Source organism: Chiloscyllium plagiosum, chromosome 1 (genome assembly GCF_004010195.1).
Source record: "Chiloscyllium plagiosum isolate BGI_BamShark_2017 chromosome 1, ASM401019v2, whole genome shotgun sequence".
NCBI lineage: Eukaryota > Metazoa > Chordata > Chondrichthyes > Orectolobiformes > Hemiscylliidae > Chiloscyllium > Chiloscyllium plagiosum.
Genome location: NC_057710.1, coordinates 94,826,404 through 94,849,655, shown reverse-complemented (window position 1 = coordinate 94,849,655; position 23,252 = coordinate 94,826,404). Strand labels below are relative to the sequence as shown.

The following is a 23,252-nucleotide window of genomic DNA, read 5'->3' as shown; positions in this document are numbered from 1 at the left end:
TCCTCTCTTGGTCCCCCTTTGAATTGTGCACTGCTGCCAATCCTCAGACTTTCTGCTTTTTCTAGCAGCATTATAGGAGTCCTCTTTGGATCAGATATTATCCTTAATTTCTTCTGTAAACCATGGTTGGACTTGTCATGTTGTTTTTGTTTGAAAAAGATGTACAATCAAACATGTTCCCAGGATGGTGGGACCGTTCTTTGAAGAGAACTTGGGTATATTGGGCCTGAATTATCCAGAGCTTTAAAGAATAAGAAGTAAACTTATTGAAACTTACAAAATGCTCAAAAGGATAGATGTAGGTAAGATGTTTCCTTGGGTAAGGAGTCTAGAACCAGGGGTAGAATTTTAAAAAGCATGGCAAATGATGGAATATGAATTCAATTAAAAAATCTGGAATTAATAGCATAATGTTGACCACAAATTCATTGTCAATTTTTGGAAAAACCCATATGGTTCACTTATGCTCTTTAGGGAAGGCAACTGCCATCCTTTACCTGTCTGGCCTACATGTGACTTCAGACCCACAGCAATGTAGGTGACTCCTACCTGCCCTATGGGATGGCCAATAAATGCTTGCCCAGCCAGTGGTGCCCTCATCCTGTGAATGAATTGGGGGAAAAAAAAGTAGCTTTTCAATTCCTAGTCTCCTTGATGTTGAAGTTAAAGATGGAAAAAAAAGAGCAGCTTCCTGCTCTTGCTCAACAAATGATCAGTTGTTTCACTCTGAACCAGTGCAGTCTGATAATTAGTTTTAGATTAATACCCGGAGTGGGTGTGTTACCTTATGCAGGCAAGCTGGATGGACCAAGTTTGTATCCATTGTGTTCAGAAGAATAAGTGGCTTGATTGAAACATATGAGGTCATGATGGAATTTGACAGGGTGGATGTGAAAAGGATGTTTCTTTTGATGGTAGAATCTATATCTGAGTTAACTATTTCAGACAGATGAGAAATATTTTCTAAATTGAGTGTTTTGAACTTTCCTCTTCAAAGGCGGTGGAGACAGGATCTTGGAATTTTTTTTAAGGCTGACCTAGAGCAATCCTTGATGAGCAAGGGTGAGGTTATTGAGATAGACAGACAGGAAAATTGGAGTAATCAGTTCAGTGATCATATTGAATGGCAGAACAGGCTGGAATGACGAGTGTCCCAACTCCTGAGCTTAGTTCGTATCCTTTTCCACATGTTTCTGTCCCTGAAAAATTGTGCCAAATTTTCCTTTGCCTTACCGCTAGTTCTGCAGAACTGTCTATTAATCGACTTTTTGTCTTTTTACTTTCCTGCCCCCTCAAGTATGTTAAATCCATTTTGTGACCAAGCTTTCCAATTCCCCTAATTAACATATTGTGGTTTGACAACTGCTTCTAGATTTGTTAGCGCTCTCCCATTCCTCTCAACAAAATACTATGATGTTTTCATGCTAAAATATGTAACATAGGTACTTTTGGTTGCAATTACTGTATTATCTGTAGGTTTTAATTTTTAACCTGAATGTTCCTGTTTCCTAAATTTATTTTAGCAGCTCCAGGGTCCAGTGCTTCAAGTCAACCTACTTTGGAGCAAATCCAAGTGAAAGGTAAGCTACTTAATTGTGGACTAATTAAATAGCAGTTAGAGTCTGCGCATGCTGTTGTTGACTAATCTAGAGACCACATGAATAATCCAGAGAACGTGATTTGAAATGAAGTGTACAATGCAGTTACACTTCTGACATTCTGTGTATCCATTGCCCTATTTAGTACTTTCCAAATTCTAACCATATTGTTTTAATGAAAGCAGCCAGTAGTGATTCGTTTACTAGTAACAGTCTAATCTTCATTCCTGGAGATGTCCCAGATGGATTCCTCCTCCAATGCCTTCACATAGTTCCTTAAAATGTGGTAGCCAGAAATTTGTATAAAATGTTCCAGCTGGGACTGAACTAGTGTTTTATATAGGTTTAGCATAACTTCCAGGCCTGAACCCTATATCCCAGATGTTTATGGTACTGCTTTATTAACGTCTTCCAAGGTTTGAATATGGTTGTGCTCTGGTTTCTTGCACTCTTTTAAAATTGCGCCATTTAAATTGTACTGCTTCTTCTTATTTCTGCCAAAATGCATCATATGACCATTCCATAATCCTAGCACAGGATTGTAGCACAAAAGGTGGTGATTCAACCAGTTTGAACTTTCTGCAAGAGCAGTCTGCCAGTACCATTTTCCACATTCTTTCTTGTATTCCTGCAAAATGTTCATTTTCAGAAAATAATCGACAACCTTTGTGGAATTTACGATCAAATCTACTTCCCCAATCCCCTCAGGTAGTGCATTGCAGATGCTGAGTGTTCAATGCATTTAAAAAAAAATCTTTGCTACTTGTAGCCTTTTTGGTTCTTTTGCCAGTCACCTTAATTTGATGACCTCTGGCCCTCAACCCTTTTGCCAATGTGAACAGGTTTCCCTTATCTACTCGGTCCACATCACTGACTATTTTACATTTTTGTTTATTCATTCATGGGATGCGGACATCACTGGCTAGGCCAACGTTTATTGCCCATTCTTAATTAGGAGTCATTGCTGTGGGTCTGTAGTCACATGTAGGCCAATTTCCCAAAAGAGATTTGTGAACCAAATGGGGGTTTTGTTGACAATCAATAATGGTATCATTTCCTCTTATTTCCAGTTTGTTTTAATTGAACTCAAATTCCACCATTTGCCATGCGTCCCTAGAGCATTCCCTGCATCTCAGGATTAACAGCTATCACCTATCACAATCGACCACTGTTTTAAGGATGTCCAGCTTCTCCAATCTATTCCTGAAACTGAGTCCTTCGTCCCTGGAACCATTCTTGTGTTTTTTTTTTGCACCCTCTTTGGCACATTCACCATCTTTCAAAAGTGCATTGCTCAGAATTGGAATGCACTTGTGGGGCTATGAACCAGTGTTTTATAAAGATTCATCTTAACTTGTTTTTGTTCTCCTGATTACAAAATCCATTTTCATGCATACCATGTGAACCATATTCTAAACACAATTCAACAATTTGTACATACAAAGCCTCCAATTTCATAGAACTCAACAGCACAGAAAAAGGGCTTTGGTGCCTCAGGTCTGTGCCAGTCAAAAGCAAGCACCTAACTGTTCTATTCCCATTTTCCAGCACTTAGTCTACAGCTTTGTATGCCTTGACATTGTAGGTACGCATTTAATTACCACTAAAATGTTATTTTGGTAATGTTACGAGGGTTTCTGCCTCTACCATCCTGATGGGCAGTGACTTCCAGATTCTTGCCACTTCACTGAAGATTTTTTTCCTCATCACCACCTTTCCCTAACTTTAAGTCTATGCCCCATGGCCATTTATCCCACCACTAAAGGGAAAAGCCCCTTTCTGTACACGATATTCATGTCCCTCATAATGTTATACATCTCAATCAGCAACTTCCTTAGTGTCTTCTGTTACAAGGAAAATAACCCCAATCTATCCAATATATCTTAACTAAAACTTTCCAACCCAGGCAACATCCTAGTAAATCTCCTCTGCATCCTTCCCATTGCAATCGCAACCTTCCTATAGTATGGATTCTAGAATTCCATTTGTCACTGATCAGCCCATCTGTCCAGTACTAATATATTCTCCCATAATCGAAGGCCTTTTTCCTCACTATTTACCACTCCTTCAATTTTCACATCATCGATGAACTTCTACGTTAGGGTCTAAATCATTTAGATATACCATAAACAGCAAAGGCCCCAACACTGATCTTTGCAGAACTTTGCTGGACACTGGCTTTTAATTATACAAACATCCATCACTCAACCATCACTCTTTGCTTCTTGCCACTCTGAATCTAGTAAGCCAAATTTCTTTGCTATCAGTCTCCCATGTGAGACCTTATCAAAAACCTTGAAATCCAAAGCAGTTACGTCCTGTGCCTGTTCCTCTTTTTAGAGTTGTATCCCTTATTTTGCCTTTCCTCGTTCTTTCTAACAAAATAGAATACTTCACACTTCTTTGCATTTAAGTTTCATTTGCCGAGTATTGTCCATTCCATTAGCCCATCTAATTCTCTTGAAGTCCATCTTTATCTATCTTGTAATTTGCCATTATTAAAAAAATTATGCCACCAGATTCATACTAATGCAAGGCAGATGCAAAATTCTCACTTAGTACCTAGAGTTGGAAATCATAGTCGGCTCATTCAATTGATTGAGTACATGATGGCAGAACTTGGGTGCAAATCATCTTTAGGATCCCCATGTAATCCATCTCTCTTTTTTATGACAGTTTATCTATTTAGATGCCTATAGAGGTCTTTGACAGCTACTGTAAAGGGGAATTCGGTCTCTTCTCATACTTGGTCTGCCTTTCTAATTTCACTTTTCCCACTTCATCTCCGCCCTTTTTATTCAACCTTATTCCCTTTGGTAATATCAGCCTGAAATTTGTCACGTTCACCCTTTAACTGTTCCATCTTTTTCTCTCTCTCTTCATCAAGCCACTCTTAGACAATGCACCTAAATTGCAGTCACTCTTTCAGAATTAATTGTTGTTATTGGACTTCAGTAAGGCATTCAATAATGTTCCCCATGGGAGACTGGTGAGCAAGGTTAGATCTCATGGAATACAGGGAGAACTCACCATTTTTGGATGCAAAACTGGCTCAAAGGTAGAAGACAGAGGGTGGTGGTGGAGGGTTGTTTTTCAGACTGGAGGACTGTGACCAGTGGAATGCCACAAGGATCGGTGCTGGGTCCACTACTTACCATTTATATGAATGATTTGGATGTGAGCATAAGCGGTATTGTTTGCTGATGACGCCAAAATTGGAGGTATAGTGGACAGTGAAGAAGCTTACCTCAGAGTACAATGGGATCTTGATCAGATGGGCCAACGGGCTGAGAGGTGGCAGATAGAGTTTAATTTACATACTGAGGTGCTGCATTTTGGGAAAGCAAATCTTAGCAGGACTTGTACACTTAATGGTAAGGTCCCTAGGAAGTGTTGCTAAACAAAGAGACCTTGGAGAGCAGGTTTATAGCTCCTTGAAAGTGGAGTTGCAGGTAGATTGGATAGTAAAGAAGGCATTTGGTATGCTTTCCTTTATTGGTCAGAGTATTGAATACAGGAGTTGGGACATCATGTTGCGGCAGTACAAGACATTGGTTAGGCCACTGTTGGAATATTAAAAACAAAGAAAATTTACAGCCCAGAAACAGGCCCTCCGGCCCTCCAAGCCTGAGCCGATCCAAATGTACTGTCTAAACCTGTTGGTCAATTCCTAAGCATTTGTATCCCTCTGCTCCCCACCTACTTGTGCATCTGTCCAGACGTATCTTAAATGAATCTACTGTGCCTGCCTCTACCACGTCTGCTGGCAACGTGTTCCAAGTGCCCACCACACTCTGAAGTAATTGCGAGCAATTCTGATCTCCTTCCTGTTGGAACGATGATGTGAAACTTGAAAGGGTTCAGAAAATATTTGCAAGGAGGTTGGCAGGGTTTGAGGATTTGAGCTATAGGGAGAGGTTGAATAGTCTGGGGCTGTTTTCCCTGGAGTGTCGGAGGCTGAGGGGTGACCTTATAGAGGTTTACAAAATTGAGGGGCATGGATAGGATAAATAGGCAAAGTCTTTTCTCTGGGGTGGGGGAGTTCAGAACTAGAGGGTATAGGTTTAGGATGAGAGGGGAAAGATATAAAAGAGACCGAAGGGGCAACGTTTTCATGCAGAGGGTGGTGTGTGTATGGAATGAGTTGCCAGAGGAAGTGGTGGAGGCTAGTACAATTGCAACATTTAAAAGGCATTTGGATGGGTATATGAATAGGAAGAGTTTGGAGGGATATGGGCCGGGTGCTGGCAGGTGGGACTAGATTGGGATATCTGGTCAGCATGGACGGGTTGGACCAAAGGGTCTGTTTCCATGCTGTACATCTCTATGACTCTGATTCTTGGATGTTCCTTGTCCTTTTCTATAAATAATCTTTTGGTACTACAATTACTGTTCTCTAAAGGTCGCCCAACTGCTACTTGACTCACCTTTTTGTTTGAATTTGCAGCAGTGAAAACTAATGGATAAAATTACCTGAACATGCATGCAAATCACTGCTGTACTCAATATTTTGTTAAAATCTCCAATTATAAGTCCTTCTGTAGTAGAGCACATATTTACAAAAGAACAGATGACTATGTTCCTCTATCTGTGTTTTAAAGCTGAAATGAGCTCTATAACTTTGTATTCTGTTACATTGTTGATGTCACAGTCATGGGTTTCACAGATTTCATTGTGGGCTACAATTTTGAACTGTTTTAGCAGAAGCTGCTAATCCCATGATCCTCCTGTACAGAATGAATATGTTAGCGAGTTTTTTGAGAAGTTTTGTAGCTCAGATTGAGGTTCTGGATGTAAATTTGTTCACTGAGCTGTAAGGTTCATTTTCAGATGTTTCTTCACCATATTAGGTTATCAGTGAGCCTCCGGTGAAGCACTGGTGTTAGTGACCTGCTTTCAATTTGTGTTTAGGTTTCCTTGGGTTGGTGATGTCATTTCCTGTAGTGGTGACATTTCCTGTTCTTTTTATCAGAAGGTGGTAAATGGGGTCCAAGTCAATGTGTTTGTTGATTAGAGTTCTGGTTGGAATGCCATGCTTGTAAGAAATCTCATGTGTGTTTCTGTTTGGCTTGTCCGAGGATGGATGTGCTGTTCCAGTCGAAGTGGTGTCCTTTCTCCTCTTCTGCATCCTTGCATACAAGAGAACTAGCCACCAGGATACATGAACACCAACTAGCCACAAAAAGGCATGACCCACTTTCACTACTATCCTTCCTTACAGTGGAGGAAGGACACCACTTCGACTGGGAAAACACAATCATCCTAGGACAAGCCAAACAGACATGCACGAGAATTCCTAGAAGTATGGCATTCCAACTGGAACTTTATCAACAAACACATTAATTTCGACTCCATTTACTACCTTCTAAGAAAAAGAACAGGAAATGACATCACAACACAAGAAAACTTAAATACACAAGTAGAAAGCGGTCGCTAACACCAGTGGTTCACCGGAGGCTCACTGAAGATGTTACCTAGTATGGTGATGAAATGTCTGAAAATGAACCTTCCAGCTCAGCGAACAAACTTACATCCAGAATGAATGTGTTCTAAAGGGTGAGACCAGCTTTTCAAGGCCACTTGCTAGAATTTGGTTTACATGACCTCAGATGGTTCATTGATTCATATAACATCAGTTTTTGGACTACATTGAAACGTTATCTGTTACTGAGACAGACTTCTTTCGGTTGATGCAAAATATGTGATATGACAGAATGCATTAGTGAAGAATTCTAAGCCTTTAAGATTTATTCATTGCAGATGCTTTATAGCTAAAGCATGATGTAGTTTATCTTTTGAAACTTCTGACAGCATTTTGCATTGCAGCCATTTTTGTATTCAGTATTTCCAAAGCTTTCTTGAGTATGTAAGGAGCTTAGGCCGTCAGTAGGAGATAGTGAGTGTGTGTGTTTAATATATATTGTGTGTACTCTTACGGCACAGTGGTGAACCCTCCTGCTAACTCAACAAAACACCAAAGCTCACCTCGCTTCGTAATTTGTTAGAGTTTGAATGACCGGGATCTACCCAAATTCCACTATTTAACTCAAAGTGAACATTAAACAACAATTATTTACAACTTCAAGTCTCCTTTGTTTAAAGATTTGTTATCTACCTTCCACTCTATAACAACATACTGATCTGATAAAGCCCCTATTAAATTTACAGCAAAACAATTTTCAAAACCAAACAGTGGCTGTCGACTCTCCTCTGTTTGTACATTTAGATTAGATTCCTTACATTGTGGAAACAGGCTCTTCGGCCCAACAAGTCCGCACCGACCCCCCCGAAAAGCAACCCACCCACACCCATTCCCCTACATTCATCCCTGACTAATGCACCTAACACCATGGACAATTTAGCATGGCCAATCCACCTGGCCTGTACATCTTTGTGATTGTGGGAGGAAACCAGAGCACCCGGAGGAAATCCACACAGACACTGGGAGAATGAGCAAACTCCACACACCGTTCCGAGGCAGGAATTGAACCAGTGTCCCTGGTTCTGAGGCAGCAGTGCTAAGCATTGAGCCACCGTGCAGCCCCAGAGATCTCCCTGGATCATCATCTTCGGTCTTCTGCTGCAAAAATGTTTTATAGGAAAAAGGCACCTTTGACAGAGAGTGTGGTGAATTTATGGTGTGAATTTATGGTTTGAATTTATGGTCTTCAATAGGGTATCTAGGTATCCAAGCTTAATGCTTAAAATGACATCTCATTTGGTTTTCTGATGTCATTATAGTGGAGTTGACCAAGTTCCTGTTGTCGGTTTCCTGTAGAAACAGTATCATCTCTGTTTCTGTCCCCAGATATGTTATTTCTGCTGCTGGCCTGGTCAGCTTGTTTCCTAAGCTCAGGAGTACTTAACCTTTAGTCCTGTTTAGCAACTTTATTGTCTTATTTTGATATTCCTTTAAAGAAAAAGGTTTTCTGAGAGATACAAATCACCTATTGCCTTCTGGTACTTAATTTCAAGAATATCAGTTTGTCACATCTGATTTTTTGCGCACACACCACTTTCGAATTGAGTTCCATGTATTATCTGTTTCTTGAGGACATCAGGTGTGTATGACCTAGCGTGCTTGTAGGAGAGGTATTTGTGCCTTACTTCTCAGTTGAGCTATGAGGTTGCTTGCTCCCCACTGAAACTTGTACCCCCAGCAGAAGGTCAAACAGGAGTTAGGTTATTGTTATTATTCACACTGCTTTTAATTAAATATTTGTTCCCAATGTTTTTCAGTTAAAGCTATTCTGAAGAAGAGAGATTATGGGTCCACATACACTCAAAATAATTTCATCACTGGCGTGCGAGCATTGAATGAATTCTGTTTGAAACCCAGGTATTTAATTACATTGCTAACAAATTGTTTTGGTTCTTTCAAATTGATGCAAAATATTAGGACAAAAAGACCATCTAAATATACTGATTCATGTACTTTCAATGGAGAAAAGGTACATAAATGTGGCACATAAATCAAGAATTGGGTTATGAAATCTGCTACACAAAAATCTTCTTGATAAGAATTGAATTGAGGGGGATCTAAGATGGTGGCGATCTGAGAAGATCACACAGCAGAGCTTCGCATCGCAGCAGGAGCAGGATGGTCCTTTAACCCGCCCAACCCAGGTCTTCAGGATTTCTTGGGGCGTTGGAAAGATTGTGGAGCCCCAGGAAACATTTAAAAATTGACTTGCCTGTATTTTCAGCTGTCCAGAAATGCCTAAAAAGGGAGGAGCAGCATCCGAGGCCAGGTCTACAGCTCAGCCTGCAGCAGCCTCTGAACCGATTTACTCTCCAGGACCTGGTGAACCAGCTCTTGAAATCTTGCGAGATGCTGGGGAAGCAGATTGAAGAGAAGCTGGCTCCAGTCTCTCTCATGCTCCAGAAGCATGAGCAGCAGCTAGGAGACCTGGAGAAGAGGACGGATGAGGTGGAGCACAGGGTCACAGTGGTGGAAGCTGATGCCAGTTCATTCAAGGATGAGATCCAAGCCCTGAAGACGCAGGTTCGTAATTTGCGTGACCAAGTGGATGATCTTGAAAACCGGGGCAGGAGAAAAAACATTTGGATCATCGGTCTGCCCGAGGGTAAGGAAGGTGAGCGGCCTGCGGAATTTGTTGAAATTGGCTTCCAAAATTCCTTGACTTGGAGACTGGCATGAGAGGCTTGAAGATAGAGAGGGCTCACCAGGTCGCAGTGCGGAGGTCGGGTCTGGGTCAATGCCCTCATCCTTTCCTGGTGCGGTTCCATCATTACCGGGATAAGGAGAGAGTCATGGAGGCTTCCAGACTCCAGGGGAAGGATCCAAAGGCCCTAATTTACGAGGGGTCTAAGATCATGTTTTTTCAGGACTTTTCAGCGGTGGTGGTCCAGAAATGAAAATCGTATGATGGTGTCAAGAGAAGACTGAAGGAGCTTGGGATTCAATACTCCGAGATATCTGGCAGTGCTTCGGATCACCTTAGATGGATCCATGCATCTCTTTGACACATCGGAGAAGGCAAGAGACTTTGTTGATAAACTAACCTAATTTAAACAATTGTAGTATGTATAAATATTGTTGCTTGGGTATGCGTTTATCATTCTGTAAAAGAAATGGAGGAAATCCGTTTGGAGCTTTGTTTTTCCCCCTTTTTTTAACCTCAGTTTGAACCAAATTATTATCAACAATGTCTGACGGTGGTTAAGATGTACGTTTTAAATTTCTAAGTTAGGACATACCAAAGGATGGGTGGGGTATTTATTCCCCCTTTTTTAATAAAAGAATGTGTTTTTTTATTCATATTGATATTCTATGGGGTATTTATTCTTTTTAGCTTGTGCTTGTGATGCACTTCTAGCTGGGAGAAGTGAAGGTGGTTGAGATGGTTAGATGCCTATTTATGGGCAGTTCAGGACGGGTAGTTGCCCCTTCCGGGCTGGGGGTGAGTTCCCCTATTCAGCGCTATTGGCGCTTTATATGTTGGTTTGTTTTCTGGTTTTTGTTTTTTTTTTATTTTTTATTTTTAATAATTTTGTATATTTGTTAAATGTAGTGGTTTTAGTTTATGTAGTCTTTATATTTGGTGGACTATGCGACACTAAGGCTCAGCAATTTGTGGTTCGGGTTCCTCCTCCCTGGAATTTAAATGTAATTGCAGAAGATTATGGTTCATGATTTGATTAAATGGTGTACCTGGAATGTCAAGGGAAGTCACTCACCAATTAAGAGGAAGAAGGTACTCTTGAGCCTTAGAAAGGAAAAGGTGGATATTGCTTTGTTACAGGGGACACATTTGGATGACAAGGTGCATCTGAAATTACAGGAGAATGGCTTTGACTGAGTTTATTTTTCATCATTTAATACTAGAAGTAGGGGAATGGTTATATTGGTTAGGAAAAATCTCTCATTTAAATTGTTGGAATGTGTTAAAGACACATATGGGAGGTTTGTAATTCTTAAAGCCTTGATAAATGGGGAAGAATATGGTATTTTAAATGTTTATTGTCCCCCAGCTCATCCTCTTAAATTCTTGGTAGGTACTTTTTCTAAACTGAAAGATCTCCAGTCTCGGCACATCATTATAGGGGGAGATTTTAACTGCCTCATTGACCTCAGTAGACAGGTTGCCCAAAGGTCCCTCAATACTCTCTGCACAAACTAAACAGTTATTGGGTTTGTGTGGGGAATTAGGGTTGGTGGACGTCTGGAGGTGTCTCCACCCTACAGGTAGGGATTTCACGTTTTTCTCCAATCCGCATAGATGTCACACGAGGATTGATTTTTTTTTTTCTCTGACCCCTGCGGTAACCCTGGATCTGGTGGCATCCTGTACGATTGGTAATATTGCAATCTCTGATCATGCTCCAGTGTACCTCATGGTTAAGATTAAAGATGTTACAGTGGATTCAAGGTACTGGCGAATGGACCCCTTTATTCTCATGGACAGTAAGTTTGTGGAGTATTTCTCTAGGGAATTTCAGGCATTCCTCGGCATCAACATAGGCTCGGTTGATAGCTCATCTGTTCTCTGGGAAACTGCCAAAGCTTATGCCAGGGGGTTAGTTATTTCATATTCCACCAGTAGGAAGCCGCAGAAGGGTGAGCAGCAACATCTCCTTGAAGCACGGTTGAAGGCAGCCGAGAAGGCCTATTTTGACAGATCCTTGTTGGTCAAACTACAGAGGATTACGGCACTGCGGTCTGCACTAAATTCCGTGCTTACGCCAGACGGCAAAGAAGGAGCTGGCTTTTGCAAAGCAAGGGTTATAAGAGCATGGTGACAAGCCAGGTAAATACTTAGCATACCTTGCCAGAAAGAGAAGTGCCCCACAAACCATCACAGCGATTCGTGGAGGGTCTGGGAACCTAACGTGATTCTAAAAAGATTAATGTGGCGTTCCAGAGATTCTACTCTGTTATATCAGTCTGAGAATTATGAGGAGGGGCAGGCCAAAATGGAATCCTTTTTTAGAGATCTGAAGCTCCCGGGTGTGACTCCCGAACAACAGTCCTTTCTCAATGTCCCATTATCAGAGCAAGAAGTGCAGAAAGCTGTGAGGCAGCTTCAGAGTGGATAGGCGCCCGATCCTGACGGACTTCCCAGTGAATTCTATAAGGAATTCATAAGTATACTGTCAGGCCCAATGCTGAATATGTTTAATGATTCATACAGTCATGATTGTCTCCCACCATCTCTGAAAGAGACCAATATTTCACTTGTCCTTAAAAAAAGGGAAGGATCGGGAAGACTGTGCTTCATACAGGCCCATCTCGCTCTTAAATGTGGACTTTAAGATCCTCTCTAAGGCTCTTGCGTTAAGGCTGGAGACTGTTACCTTCTATTATTAAAGAGGATCAAACAGGCTTCATAAAGGGTCGCAGATTCTCCAATAATGTTAGGAGGCTGTTTAATGTAATTCAAGCATGCCAACAGCAGTCAATACAAGGATTGGTGATTTCTTTAGATGCAGAGAAGGCATTTGAACGAGTTGAGTGGCCGTACCTTTTCTATACTCTAGACCGGTTTGGTCTGGGCGAAGTTTTCATAAGATGGGTAAAGGTTCTCTACAGTGTACCTCTCGCAGCAGTCATTCCCAACTGGGTACGATCAAGCAATTTAAATATTTCTAGGGGCAGCCGGCTGGGCTGTCTCCTTTCACCATTACTTTTTACGTTGGTGATTGAACCGTTGGCAGAGGCCATTCATGGGGATCTCAATATATCAGCTCCAGAAGTGGGGTCAAAATTACGTAAGATCTCGCTGTATGCAGACAATGTTCTAATTTTCTTGGCAAATCCAGCAGTTTGTGCCTTGCCTGATTCACACGTTTGGTGCTTTTTCAGGGTATAAGATTAATTTTGCTAAATTAGAGGCTATGCTTATGGGTGGTCTGACGAAAGAGTTGGCTCTTGAGAGTGACTATAGATTCCCATTTAGGTGGTCACGGGGTGGGGGGGGGAGCGGTTTGTGTATTTAGGCATATTCATTACTCTGGTTCTGGATTGGCTGTTCAAAGCCAATTTTACTCCATTATTTGAAAAAATTAAACAAGATCTCCAAAGATGGGAGGCACTTCCAGTCTCATGGTTGGGTCGGATAACCCTTAAGATGAATATTCTCCCTCGTTTGCTATACCCGATACAGATGCTCCCCCTGATTTTCAATAAACAAACGCTCAGGAGACTGAACGGTTGTTCAGCTCCTTTATCTGGCACCGTAAATGGCCCCTCACTAAATTAGCCAAACTGCAGTTGCCTCTCAGATTGGGAGGAGCAGAACTTCCGGACATTAAAAATTAAGCTCGCTTTTGACCTACATGAGTGGGTTTGTGGGGACCCTCTTTCAATATGGCTAGATATCGAAGCCTCCCAGGCAAGGTGCCCCCTTACCAGATTGTTGTTTTTGGACAAGGTGAGGACAGTTAGGGAATATTGCCATAACCCAATAGTCATCAATACTGTTAAAGCATGGAGCGCAATTCGGCAGAGGGAAGGTAATATTGGCAAAACATCTTTGTTTAGTAGGTATGCCGGGTTTTCAACCGGGTATGATAGAGTCGGGATTTAAACGTTAGGCAGCTAGGGGTATACCTTGCATGCTGAAAATGTGTTGTTGGAAAAGCGCAGCAAGTCAGGCAGCATCCAAGGAGCAGGAGAATCAACGTTTCGGGCATGAGCCCTTCTTCAGTATACCTTGCATGGGTGATTTATTTGAGGGAGATGTAATGATGTCCTTCAATCAGTTAGTACGGAAGTACGAGTTACCTAATAGAGACCTCTTTCACTTTTTTCAAGTTAGGGATTTTATTCAAAAGACCACACTTTTGACTGATCTCGACAAATCTGACATGGAAAGAGGGGTACTAAGGGCTAAGAGTATACTCTGTCAGTACTTTATATCTCCAATTGGGGGGGTGCCACCTCATGAGTCTGATAGACTCTGCAAGATATGGGAAAGAGAGCTGGGTGTTGAAGTTTCTTCAGAGGCATGGGAGGATATTTGGGAGAATGCAAGGAAGATATCAATTTGCAATAGGACCCATGCTTTACATTTGAAGATTCTCCACAGTGTCCACTTAGCCCCAGACCGTTTGTCAAAATTTAAACCAGGGGTATCTTCAGCATGTCCCAAGTGCAAGTTCTGCACAGGCACTCTTACCCATTGTCTTTGGTCTTGTGACAGGCTTCAAACATATTGGAGTGCTGTGGTGGGTGCAATGGAGAGGATTTTAGGTATACGGGTGGAGAAGGACCCTATTTCTCTCCTTTTGGGCCTACCCATTGTATTTCCTGCAGACGCGCATAAGAAAAAACTTTTCAGTATTCTTACGTTTTGTGCAAGGAAGAATATCTTGCTAGGTTGGATATCCGAAAAACCCCCAGGCCTATTGGGTTGGCGGAAGATTGTTATGGAGCATATTCCCCTGGCTTTTCTAACAAATATGGTACACCACAAAACTGAGAATTTTTACAAGACATAGCAACCCTTTTTGAAATACCTGGACTCGGATTTATCTGCCATACTAACAAGGGCTTTTATATAGCCGTAACGATTGTTTCATGAGTCCACTGTCCAGGGAGGAGGAGCTGTGAATCTGAGTGTTTTCTTTGGCTGAACTGAGTTATTACTGTTTATTTGTTTGTTGTTAGGTATTTGTTTATTTAGTTAAATAGCTAGTTTAGGTTTTTTAATTTTAAAGTTCTCTATATATGTTTTATACATATAGGAGGGTGGGTTGGGGAATTTTTTTTATTATTTGGTTTTAGTTTTGTACTATTTTTGTACTGTTTTGAATTTGTAATATTTTAAAATCTATTTTTTCTTAATAAAAATGTTATAAAAATGAATTGAGAATGCAGTCATATGATTAAGTTTCAAATGGAGCCTATGTTTAGCCAAACTTAATGGATGCTAATATCCTGTTCTAAGGGATGCTGGTAATTGAAGTTCTGTATTTTGGTAATCTTTCTTTTCACTTTTGTGGCCTGCGCGATTAGCTTGTGTTTTATGGTATGTAATGTTCTATTTTTTAATCTCCAAATATGATGTCACTTTTTTTTTTACTTTCTGCGACTCAGCAGAGTATAAGGCTTTGGTTCCAAACTCCCACATTATATATAGATTAGTGTAGCAACTTGCCAAAATCCATTCAATAGTAGTTTTCAAATCTGCAACCTGTACAGTTTAGAATTACAAGGCAACAAATGTGGGAACATCATATTCAAGTTTCCTTCCACCATCCTGACTTATAACTGTATCACTGTATGACCTCTGCCACTGGATAAATAATCTGGCACACTCTTTATAATACCACTGGGTGTACTTTCCCCTGTTGGACTGCAACCACTCAAGAAGATTGCTCATTATTACCAGTTCAGGACAATTCGGCATAAGCACTGCTCACATCTATTTGAAGGAATAAAATTAAATTGGTTGCAATATGCTGTACTGCAATGGTGTACATAGTAAACCGTTTTGATAAAGCTCTGACATTCTCACTTTGCCCACAGTGATCTGGAACAATTAAGGAAGATTAAACGGCGAAGTCCTCATGATGATACAGAGACGTTTACTGTATACTTAAGATCTGATGTAGAAGCCAAGTGGGTATAGATAATTTTTATTCCTGAACTAATGGCATATCAGCATTTATTAACTTTAATGACTGTGTACTTAATTTTGACTTTGAGACACCTTCTTGCATTATTTTCTTAATTTCAGCTAAATTCCTTCATATAAAGTCATGGAAGCAGTATTGTTAAGACTGCAAGGAGAATGAAGTGAGGAATTAAGTTTGCAGCCTTATGATCTTTTGTACTAAGTGTAAATGTTCTAATGTTCCATGCCATTCCTCAGTTAACTATGTTCTGAGGAAGGGTCACTCAACCTGAAACATTAACACTGATTTCTCTCTACTAATGTTACCAGAACTGCTGAGATTTACCAGCATTTTCTGTTTATGCCTCAGTTAATTATGGCAGTTTAGCTATGAAAAAGAATAAATCTAAGCTTTGTTTTTTTGCTTGCGGTAATAGTCCCCTTTTACTATGCTGATGTTCTACAATGCTTCCCTTTCTTCCATTTTACCCATTATAACATTCCAAGTGAGGAGTCTCATGTCTGAAATCAGTAGAATATTGAGATCAACTGGTTTTCTCAGTTAAATAGAGTAACTTTTGTGCTTGAATATGTGAGTAAACTGTCTAAGTTTTGGTATTTCCATATCATTTTTAGTTTTGGAGAATCGGCATAATGTTTGTTGGAAATTCAAAACTAATGCATGCAAGTAGGGGTACAGGTGTGGACTGTTATCTAAGGAGTTATGTATGTGAATGCATAAGATTTAAAATTGGTGCAAGTACAAATTATTATGAAGGTGTAAGGGGTACTGTACCTTTTGAGTTAAAAGCTAGCAGAACTACCTGACAGCACTAAGTCTTCAGAACAAAATATAATGTAACCTTTTGGTCCAGTAGCTAGGGTAGCTGGTGCCTGAAAACTACAAAACCGATTTGAATTAGGCCAATCAGTTTGAATTATATCCTGAAAAATACCAAACTCCAATCAAGTTTGAATTTAGTATATTGACAATCTTAAAGGCCAATCACACAATCTGATGCTTTGGATGGTATAAGACTGGTGAAAATTGAACAGTTGAGAGGAGAACTGCCAAGCTACCAGCATGTACAGACTGCCTGAAAATAGCTCTCTTAAAAGTACCTTTATCGATCAGTAACCTGTGAAACGGAAATCCCTAAGAAGCAGGAAAGGAGACAGAGGAACATATAATGAGAAGATTCAACATCTGGCTGGTTTTGACAATTTGAATTTCTGGTAAATCTTAATAGGGGGTTTTATTGGGCTCGTATTGTAGAAGGGGAAGGTAAAAACATAAGCGAGAGGAAGGAGTTGTAAACAGCAAATTGTTCTCTGTTATACTTTAAGAAATAAAGTTGTTAATTTTTACTTTAAATAGTTCTTGACCTCTCGAATTTTCACAGATTACTGCACAGGATAAATCTTTTCTATGTTGCTGGCTTAAATTAAGCAGGAGAGTTACCCCGTGTTGTAACAACATTCAGGTTAAAGTTATTTATTCACTCAGGATGTGGGAGATATCGGGAGTCTTTAGAGAAAACAATTGTAGTAGCAATGTTATTAAAATACATACTGATAGTAGAAAGGCTTTTAGTTTAGGCATTGAAACACTGAGTAACATGATGGAATTGCTGAGGATGTGATACTTGAGAGCTGATTGTATTACAAAGCTGATATGATGTACTAGGATTGTATAAAAATGCAATGCAGTGAAACTTGGAAGCAATATAAGGGAAAATAGTCAATTTTGACAAGGAAACAAAACAACTCGAGTGATAAATAAGTTCTTAGAATGATTCGGCAGCATTGTTATTTAGTGATGAGTAATGAGCCTGTCAGGTTCCCACACTGGCAGATTGTGAACAATTATCATAACGTTAGAATTAGAGAGACTGATTTACAAGACCATTTTTTTTTAAGAAAAACATTTGGCTTAATTTCTATAGGGATAGAACTGGAAGCAGAGAAATTGTTTGAAACTTAGACCACATTGGAGTACTTTGAATACTTCTAGTACTCGCTTAATAAATAGGCATTATTATATCTGGAGAAGGGACAGAAGTATTTTCTACAATTATACAAGAAAGGAGAGGTGGCTGTCAGGAAAGATTGAAGGATCAAGGGCTATTTATTTGGAAAAGAGACAATGACGGGTTCTTGAGTATGGAAGCATTTCATAAGGCAGGTGTTGAAAAGATGTTTCTACTTGTGATTGACACCAGAGCCAAGAGCCATAAATGTAGCAGTCAGCAACAAATCGCACTGTTGCTAGAGAACCCTACAGCATATGGGAAATATTCAGTAGTAATTGAAATCAATATCACTAAAAATCAAAGGCTCAGTTTCTGTGGTAAAGTGACCATAATTACTGGTAACAGTTGAGATACATATCAAACTAAAAATACAAGCTTGTAACAAAAATATACATGGGAAAGTGAAAATCCAGCCAACATGGAGAACAGTAAAAGTCAAAAAGGATATAAAAGTCTGAGGTCCAAAAACTTAGATTAGTCAAAGCTATCAGGAAAGGATTATTTTTTATTATATTAAGGAAAAATTATAAAGAGTACTATGAGCCCAGTAAAGATTGTTGGTGAGACAAGATAGCTAATTAAGAACTGACAAAACTTAATTTTGTAGCTGCTTTGTCCACTGTGAAGATGAATACAAAATACAAACATTGTAGGGTTTTTGAAATTAAGCCCAGGGAGGCACTAAGTAGATTTATTGTTAAATTAGAAATAGTAGTGAGAAAATATTGAGACTTATAACGTATCAATCTTTAGGAATTGATGGTCTACACCCTGAAGTCTTAAAACAAATAGGTGAAGGTATTGTAGGTGTATTATCCATGACATTCCAAAGTTCTCTATATTTGGTAATAACGTCCTTCTTTGCACTTGAAAATTAAGTGTCAGTTCTATTTAAGGAGTCAGGAAAGAAAGTGATAACTACAGACCTCTGTCTAACATGGTGGAGGTGGACAGAAGTATAATTTCACAGAATCAGAGTTGTGGCAGTGCAGAAGGAGGCCGTTTAGATTGTGCTTGCATTGGTTCTGTACCAAGTGCAAATCACCTGCCTTTTCCCCTTCACACTGTTTCTAACCAAGTAATCATCCAATGACTTAATAAAATTTGCTTCCACCACATTTCTAGACAGTGCATTCTATACCCTAACTACTGGCTATGTGAAAATGTTTTTTTCTCTTACATCACTCTTGTTTATATATCACTTTACATCTGTGCCCTCTATTCTTTTCTTTTAACATTTGGGAACAGCTTCGTCCTATCTACTTACTCCTGCCTGCTCATGGTTTTGAAACCTCAATCAAACCTCCTCTCAAATGCCTTGTCTCCAAGGAGGACAGTCTCGGCGTCTTCAATCTATCTTCATAACTGAAGTTTCTCATTTCTGGAACCATTCTTATAAACCATTCTTATGCACTATCTCTAATATATTCATACATTTCCTACAATGAGGTGACCACATTGCCGACAATACTTCAGCCTGATGTTGATCAAATGTCCTGTACAAGTTCAACATCACCCATGTACGTTATGCCCCGTTACAAAAGCTGAGAGCACTGAGTGTTGTTTTTTTTTTAAACTCTCACTCCACTTGTCCTGCCTGGGCTTCAGTGATCTGTGCATTGATTTAGGCCACACTATTTTGAGCATTTGGGAAAGAAAGCAATTCAACACGGGTTTGTGAATAGTAGATTATATCTGATAACAGAATATTCTTGAAACAGCTTATTTAGAAACATAAAATCATAGTATTTTATAGTCCAGAAGGAGGCTATTCTACCCATTGTCTATACTGACTCCCGAAGAGTTTACCCAAGTAGCTCTCCAGCCCTATCTCTATATTCTTTAAATGCACTTTCAAACATATATCCAGCTGTCTTTTGAAACCTCCTGTGGAATCTGCCTCCACCACTCTCCCAAGTAGCACATTCCGAATCCTAACACCTGAATAAGAAGTTTCTACTCATGTCACTCCTAGATCTCTTGCTGGCAATCTTGAAATTGTGACCCGTAGTTAGTGACATAAAAATTTCTTAAAATTAACTCATTTTTTAAATTTAAATTTCAATCTTCAAAATCCAAAAATTATCCTGTTTTAGCCTTTTGAGGATTTAGCTGTAGTATGTTATAGAGATTAATGACTGTTTTGACACTTGTGAAATGAAATGATGGCCAAATTAAGACAAGTTCAATCATGCTATAGAAGTTATGCCAGTTCAGATCACTCCATTGACATCACAAACACTGAAGATATCTGCTTTATGAAGGCCACAGACTCTGGTAACATCGTGACTATTTATACTAAAAATTAATGCTCCAGAACCAGTTGATCCAAGCAGTAACTATTTGAATAGTTTACTCTCAAGGATGGAATGCATTGTTGACCATGCATTAAATGGAACTTTATATATGACAACAGTGACTACATTCCAAAGTGCTTCATTGGCTTTAAAGCACTTTGCAACATTAGTGAGTTTTGAGAAGATTTGTAGCTCAGGTTGAAGTTCTGGATGTAGGTTTTTCTCGCTGAGCTGGAAGGTACATTTTCAGACGTTTTGTCGCCATACTAGATAACCTCTACAGTGAGCCTCCAGACGAAGCTGATGGCTTTCCATCTGAAGAGCATATGCCTGAAACGTTAATTCTCCTGCTCCTTGGATGCTGCCTGACTTGCTGTGCTTTTCCAGCACCCCCACACTCTATTCTAATGAATAAAAGCCTACTTTGCTTATCTGTTCATGGTTTGTGGACCCCTTCATCCTAGGAATCAGTGGCACAGTGGCAGTTTTGAACTGCCTCCAGTGCCAGTACATCTATTCACAAATGGAGATCTAAAACTGTATACAGGACTCCAGGTATCATCAACTGCTGGTACAGTTGTGACAAACTTCTCTTATTAATCTGCAACTCCCTGGCAGTAGAGAATAGAATTCCATTTGCCTACTTAATTACTTGCCACATACTAACTCATGTTTCATGCACAAAAACACCCAGATCTCTCTGCACTGCACTGCACTTTTATTTTTGGAACGTGTCTCCATTTAAATAATACTGTGCCTTTGGTTTCTACCTCCAGGATTCTTGCCCAGGGTTCATCTTCTGTTCTTTTGTTTCTTTTGCTTCTACTCTTTTTTGTTTTATTTTATTTTTGTTTGTTTTTCTTGTTCTGTGGCAAGTTGGTTGGCAGCGAGATGGGGCCACAAGCAGAGTGGTGGATTTGGCTCCTGGCGATTGGAGGTGGCAGCTGCAGCAAGGACATCCTCGTGATGTTTGGGACCGGTGGCAGTAACGATCTTCCAACGATTGGAGGCAGTGGCACAGTGGCAGTCGATTCAAGGTGGCAGCACTGACAAGGCAACATCTGCAGCCAAAGCAGGACTCATGGTGTGTTGGCAGCCTGACCTGGCAGTGGATCCAGGGACTCTTGATGGCAGTATAGCCAGAGCAGGGACTCCTGACCTGCAGGTTGCAGTGTGTCCAAAGTGGTGGTTCCTGGTGTAACAGTAGCAGCATGTTTATGCCCAGAGCAGGGGTTCCTGAGATCATTGAGGCAGCAGCGGTGCTGGGGACTTCTGGTTGCATTCGCGGTAGGCCTGAAGTGAGGCGGCAGCAGCAGAGTTGGGGACTCCCGGTTGTGGGACGTATGTGGGTTCAGTGGCATCAGCGAGGTGGGCCCAGTGGTGACAAGGTGGCACCTGAAGTGTGGCAACTCCTATGGTGGGTCCAGAGGAAGTGGCTGCGAGACAACAGATCTCTTTCAGTTACTGGAGGCTAGGTGCTAGAATGGACCCGGTTAGAAAGGCTGTTATTCTGAATTTCTATATTTCTTGATTTTTCTAATATTTTTCCTAAGAATATGTTTTTAAGAATCTGTAACTCTGTACTTTTATACCTAAGATGGCGTCATAACGTGGCAAATTGTAAACTTTTCACTGTACTCATTTGAGTGCATGTGGCAGTAAAGCTTAGATTAGATTCCCTACAGTGTGGACACAGGCCCTTCGGCCCAACCAGTCCACACCAACCCTCAGAAGAGTAACCCACCCAGACCCATTTCCCAGCTAATTCAGTTCTTTTGTCAGAGCCTGCTTTGTCCTTTCTTCTGTAATTCCGTTTGTTTAAATTGAACACGTTTTGAGACCTGAACATTCTCCCTCAAACTGAATTTGAAATTCTAACATATGATTTCTATCCCACTAAAGAATTATTAACTATATAAGATCTCTTGTTAACCCTACCTCATTACACATTATAGGTCGTTCTCCTACTACGCGCATTTCGTAAATGCGATTTGGCTGTTAGGTGATTTGTGAATTGTGGACTTCTTTTATAATTCAAACTCCCTTTTGCTGTTATGCAGTTCTATCCTTTGTATTATCAGCTGGCTGTGATTTATTCTGCTGGTGCATCTATTGCAACAGGTTGTTTTGTGTGGTTTTTTTGCTTCTATCAACAACTAAGATGGGGAAGCAAACATTGGAATATTTTGCTGGAATGCTTACAGGGATCATGCATGGAGTTAGTGGGGTGGGGGCTGAGGAGCGGAAATAGAGGGGGAAATAGGGAGCGAGTAAAGGTGCAAATACAGTGATATCCAGTGAGTGTTAGAGAGTAACCAGGACCTTTTGTTTAACAGCGGCTCAGTTGTTGGCTATCTGAAGCTTCAGTACGGTGACTTTGCAAGTGGGGGCTGTATTATGTATGGAAGGGGGAGGTGTGAAACTAAGGATGGACCACTGGCGACCCTCATCTCTCCCCACCCCACCTATCATCAAGTAATGGCCGATCCAAGATCACACAGTCTCAGTTTGAAAGGCGGGGGGATGATCTGAGAGTCTCAGCCCCTCATTATCTCTGAAACTAGGGACCCATCGAAACCTCCAGCCATTCAGAGGATCCCAGCCCTTTAGCTTCCCCCTCAAAAAAATTTACACCAAAAAAAATTCCAGAAGTTTCACAATGTTTGAAAGTAGAGAGCTGGGTTCTGGACAAACTCCACAAGGAACAAAGAATACAACACTATGTTGGGAAATTTTCTTTGTAACAACTTGGCATTTCCGTAACTGACTAGAAATGGGCGAGTTCACTAAACCGGAGCCCCTAACACTGTTTTTCCCATAGGCCCCATTACTTACTTTGCATGACTTTCTATAACACGATGTCACACAGGAACGCAACTACTGCATTATAGGAGAACTACCTGTACTAGATTTAAAGTAGCCTGTTCCCTGGTAGGTTCTGCACCATACTGCTGCAAATGCTTTATATTTGTGTTCGCTGTTATTCTGCGTGCTCCTGCTGTATGTACAGTAACTAGAAGCAAAACATACATATATACATCCTAAGAGTGCACTATGCTCTGTATAGCCAATAAGAAAGTTAATGTATTCAGCCTATGTTTTCTGTCACAAAGCACATTGCTATCAATTCCTTAACTTCTGCAAGTAATATCACTATTATATCACTGTAACTGTAAAGAAGTGGAACAAAAGCTTTCCAAACACTTTCATGAAAATTATTTTCACTGACCAATTAATGAAAAC

General features: G+C 40.3%; 1 protein-coding gene across 6 annotated transcripts in view; it reads left to right on the top strand.

Annotated features, from left to right (window-relative positions):
- Window positions 1-23,252, top strand: part of slc30a9 (solute carrier family 30 member 9) — a 132,854-nt gene that overhangs the window by 29,727 nt on the left and 79,875 nt on the right. For all 6 annotated transcript variants that reach the window (XM_043692137.1, XM_043692116.1, XM_043692129.1 and 3 more), the window contains 3 exons: window positions 1,524-1,580; window positions 8,838-8,937; window positions 15,592-15,684. In XM_043692137.1, coding sequence (XP_043548072.1) covers window positions 1,524-1,580; window positions 8,838-8,937; window positions 15,592-15,684 — 250 coding nt within the window. The remainder of the gene's footprint in view (window positions 1-1,523; window positions 1,581-8,837; window positions 8,938-15,591; window positions 15,685-23,252) is intronic.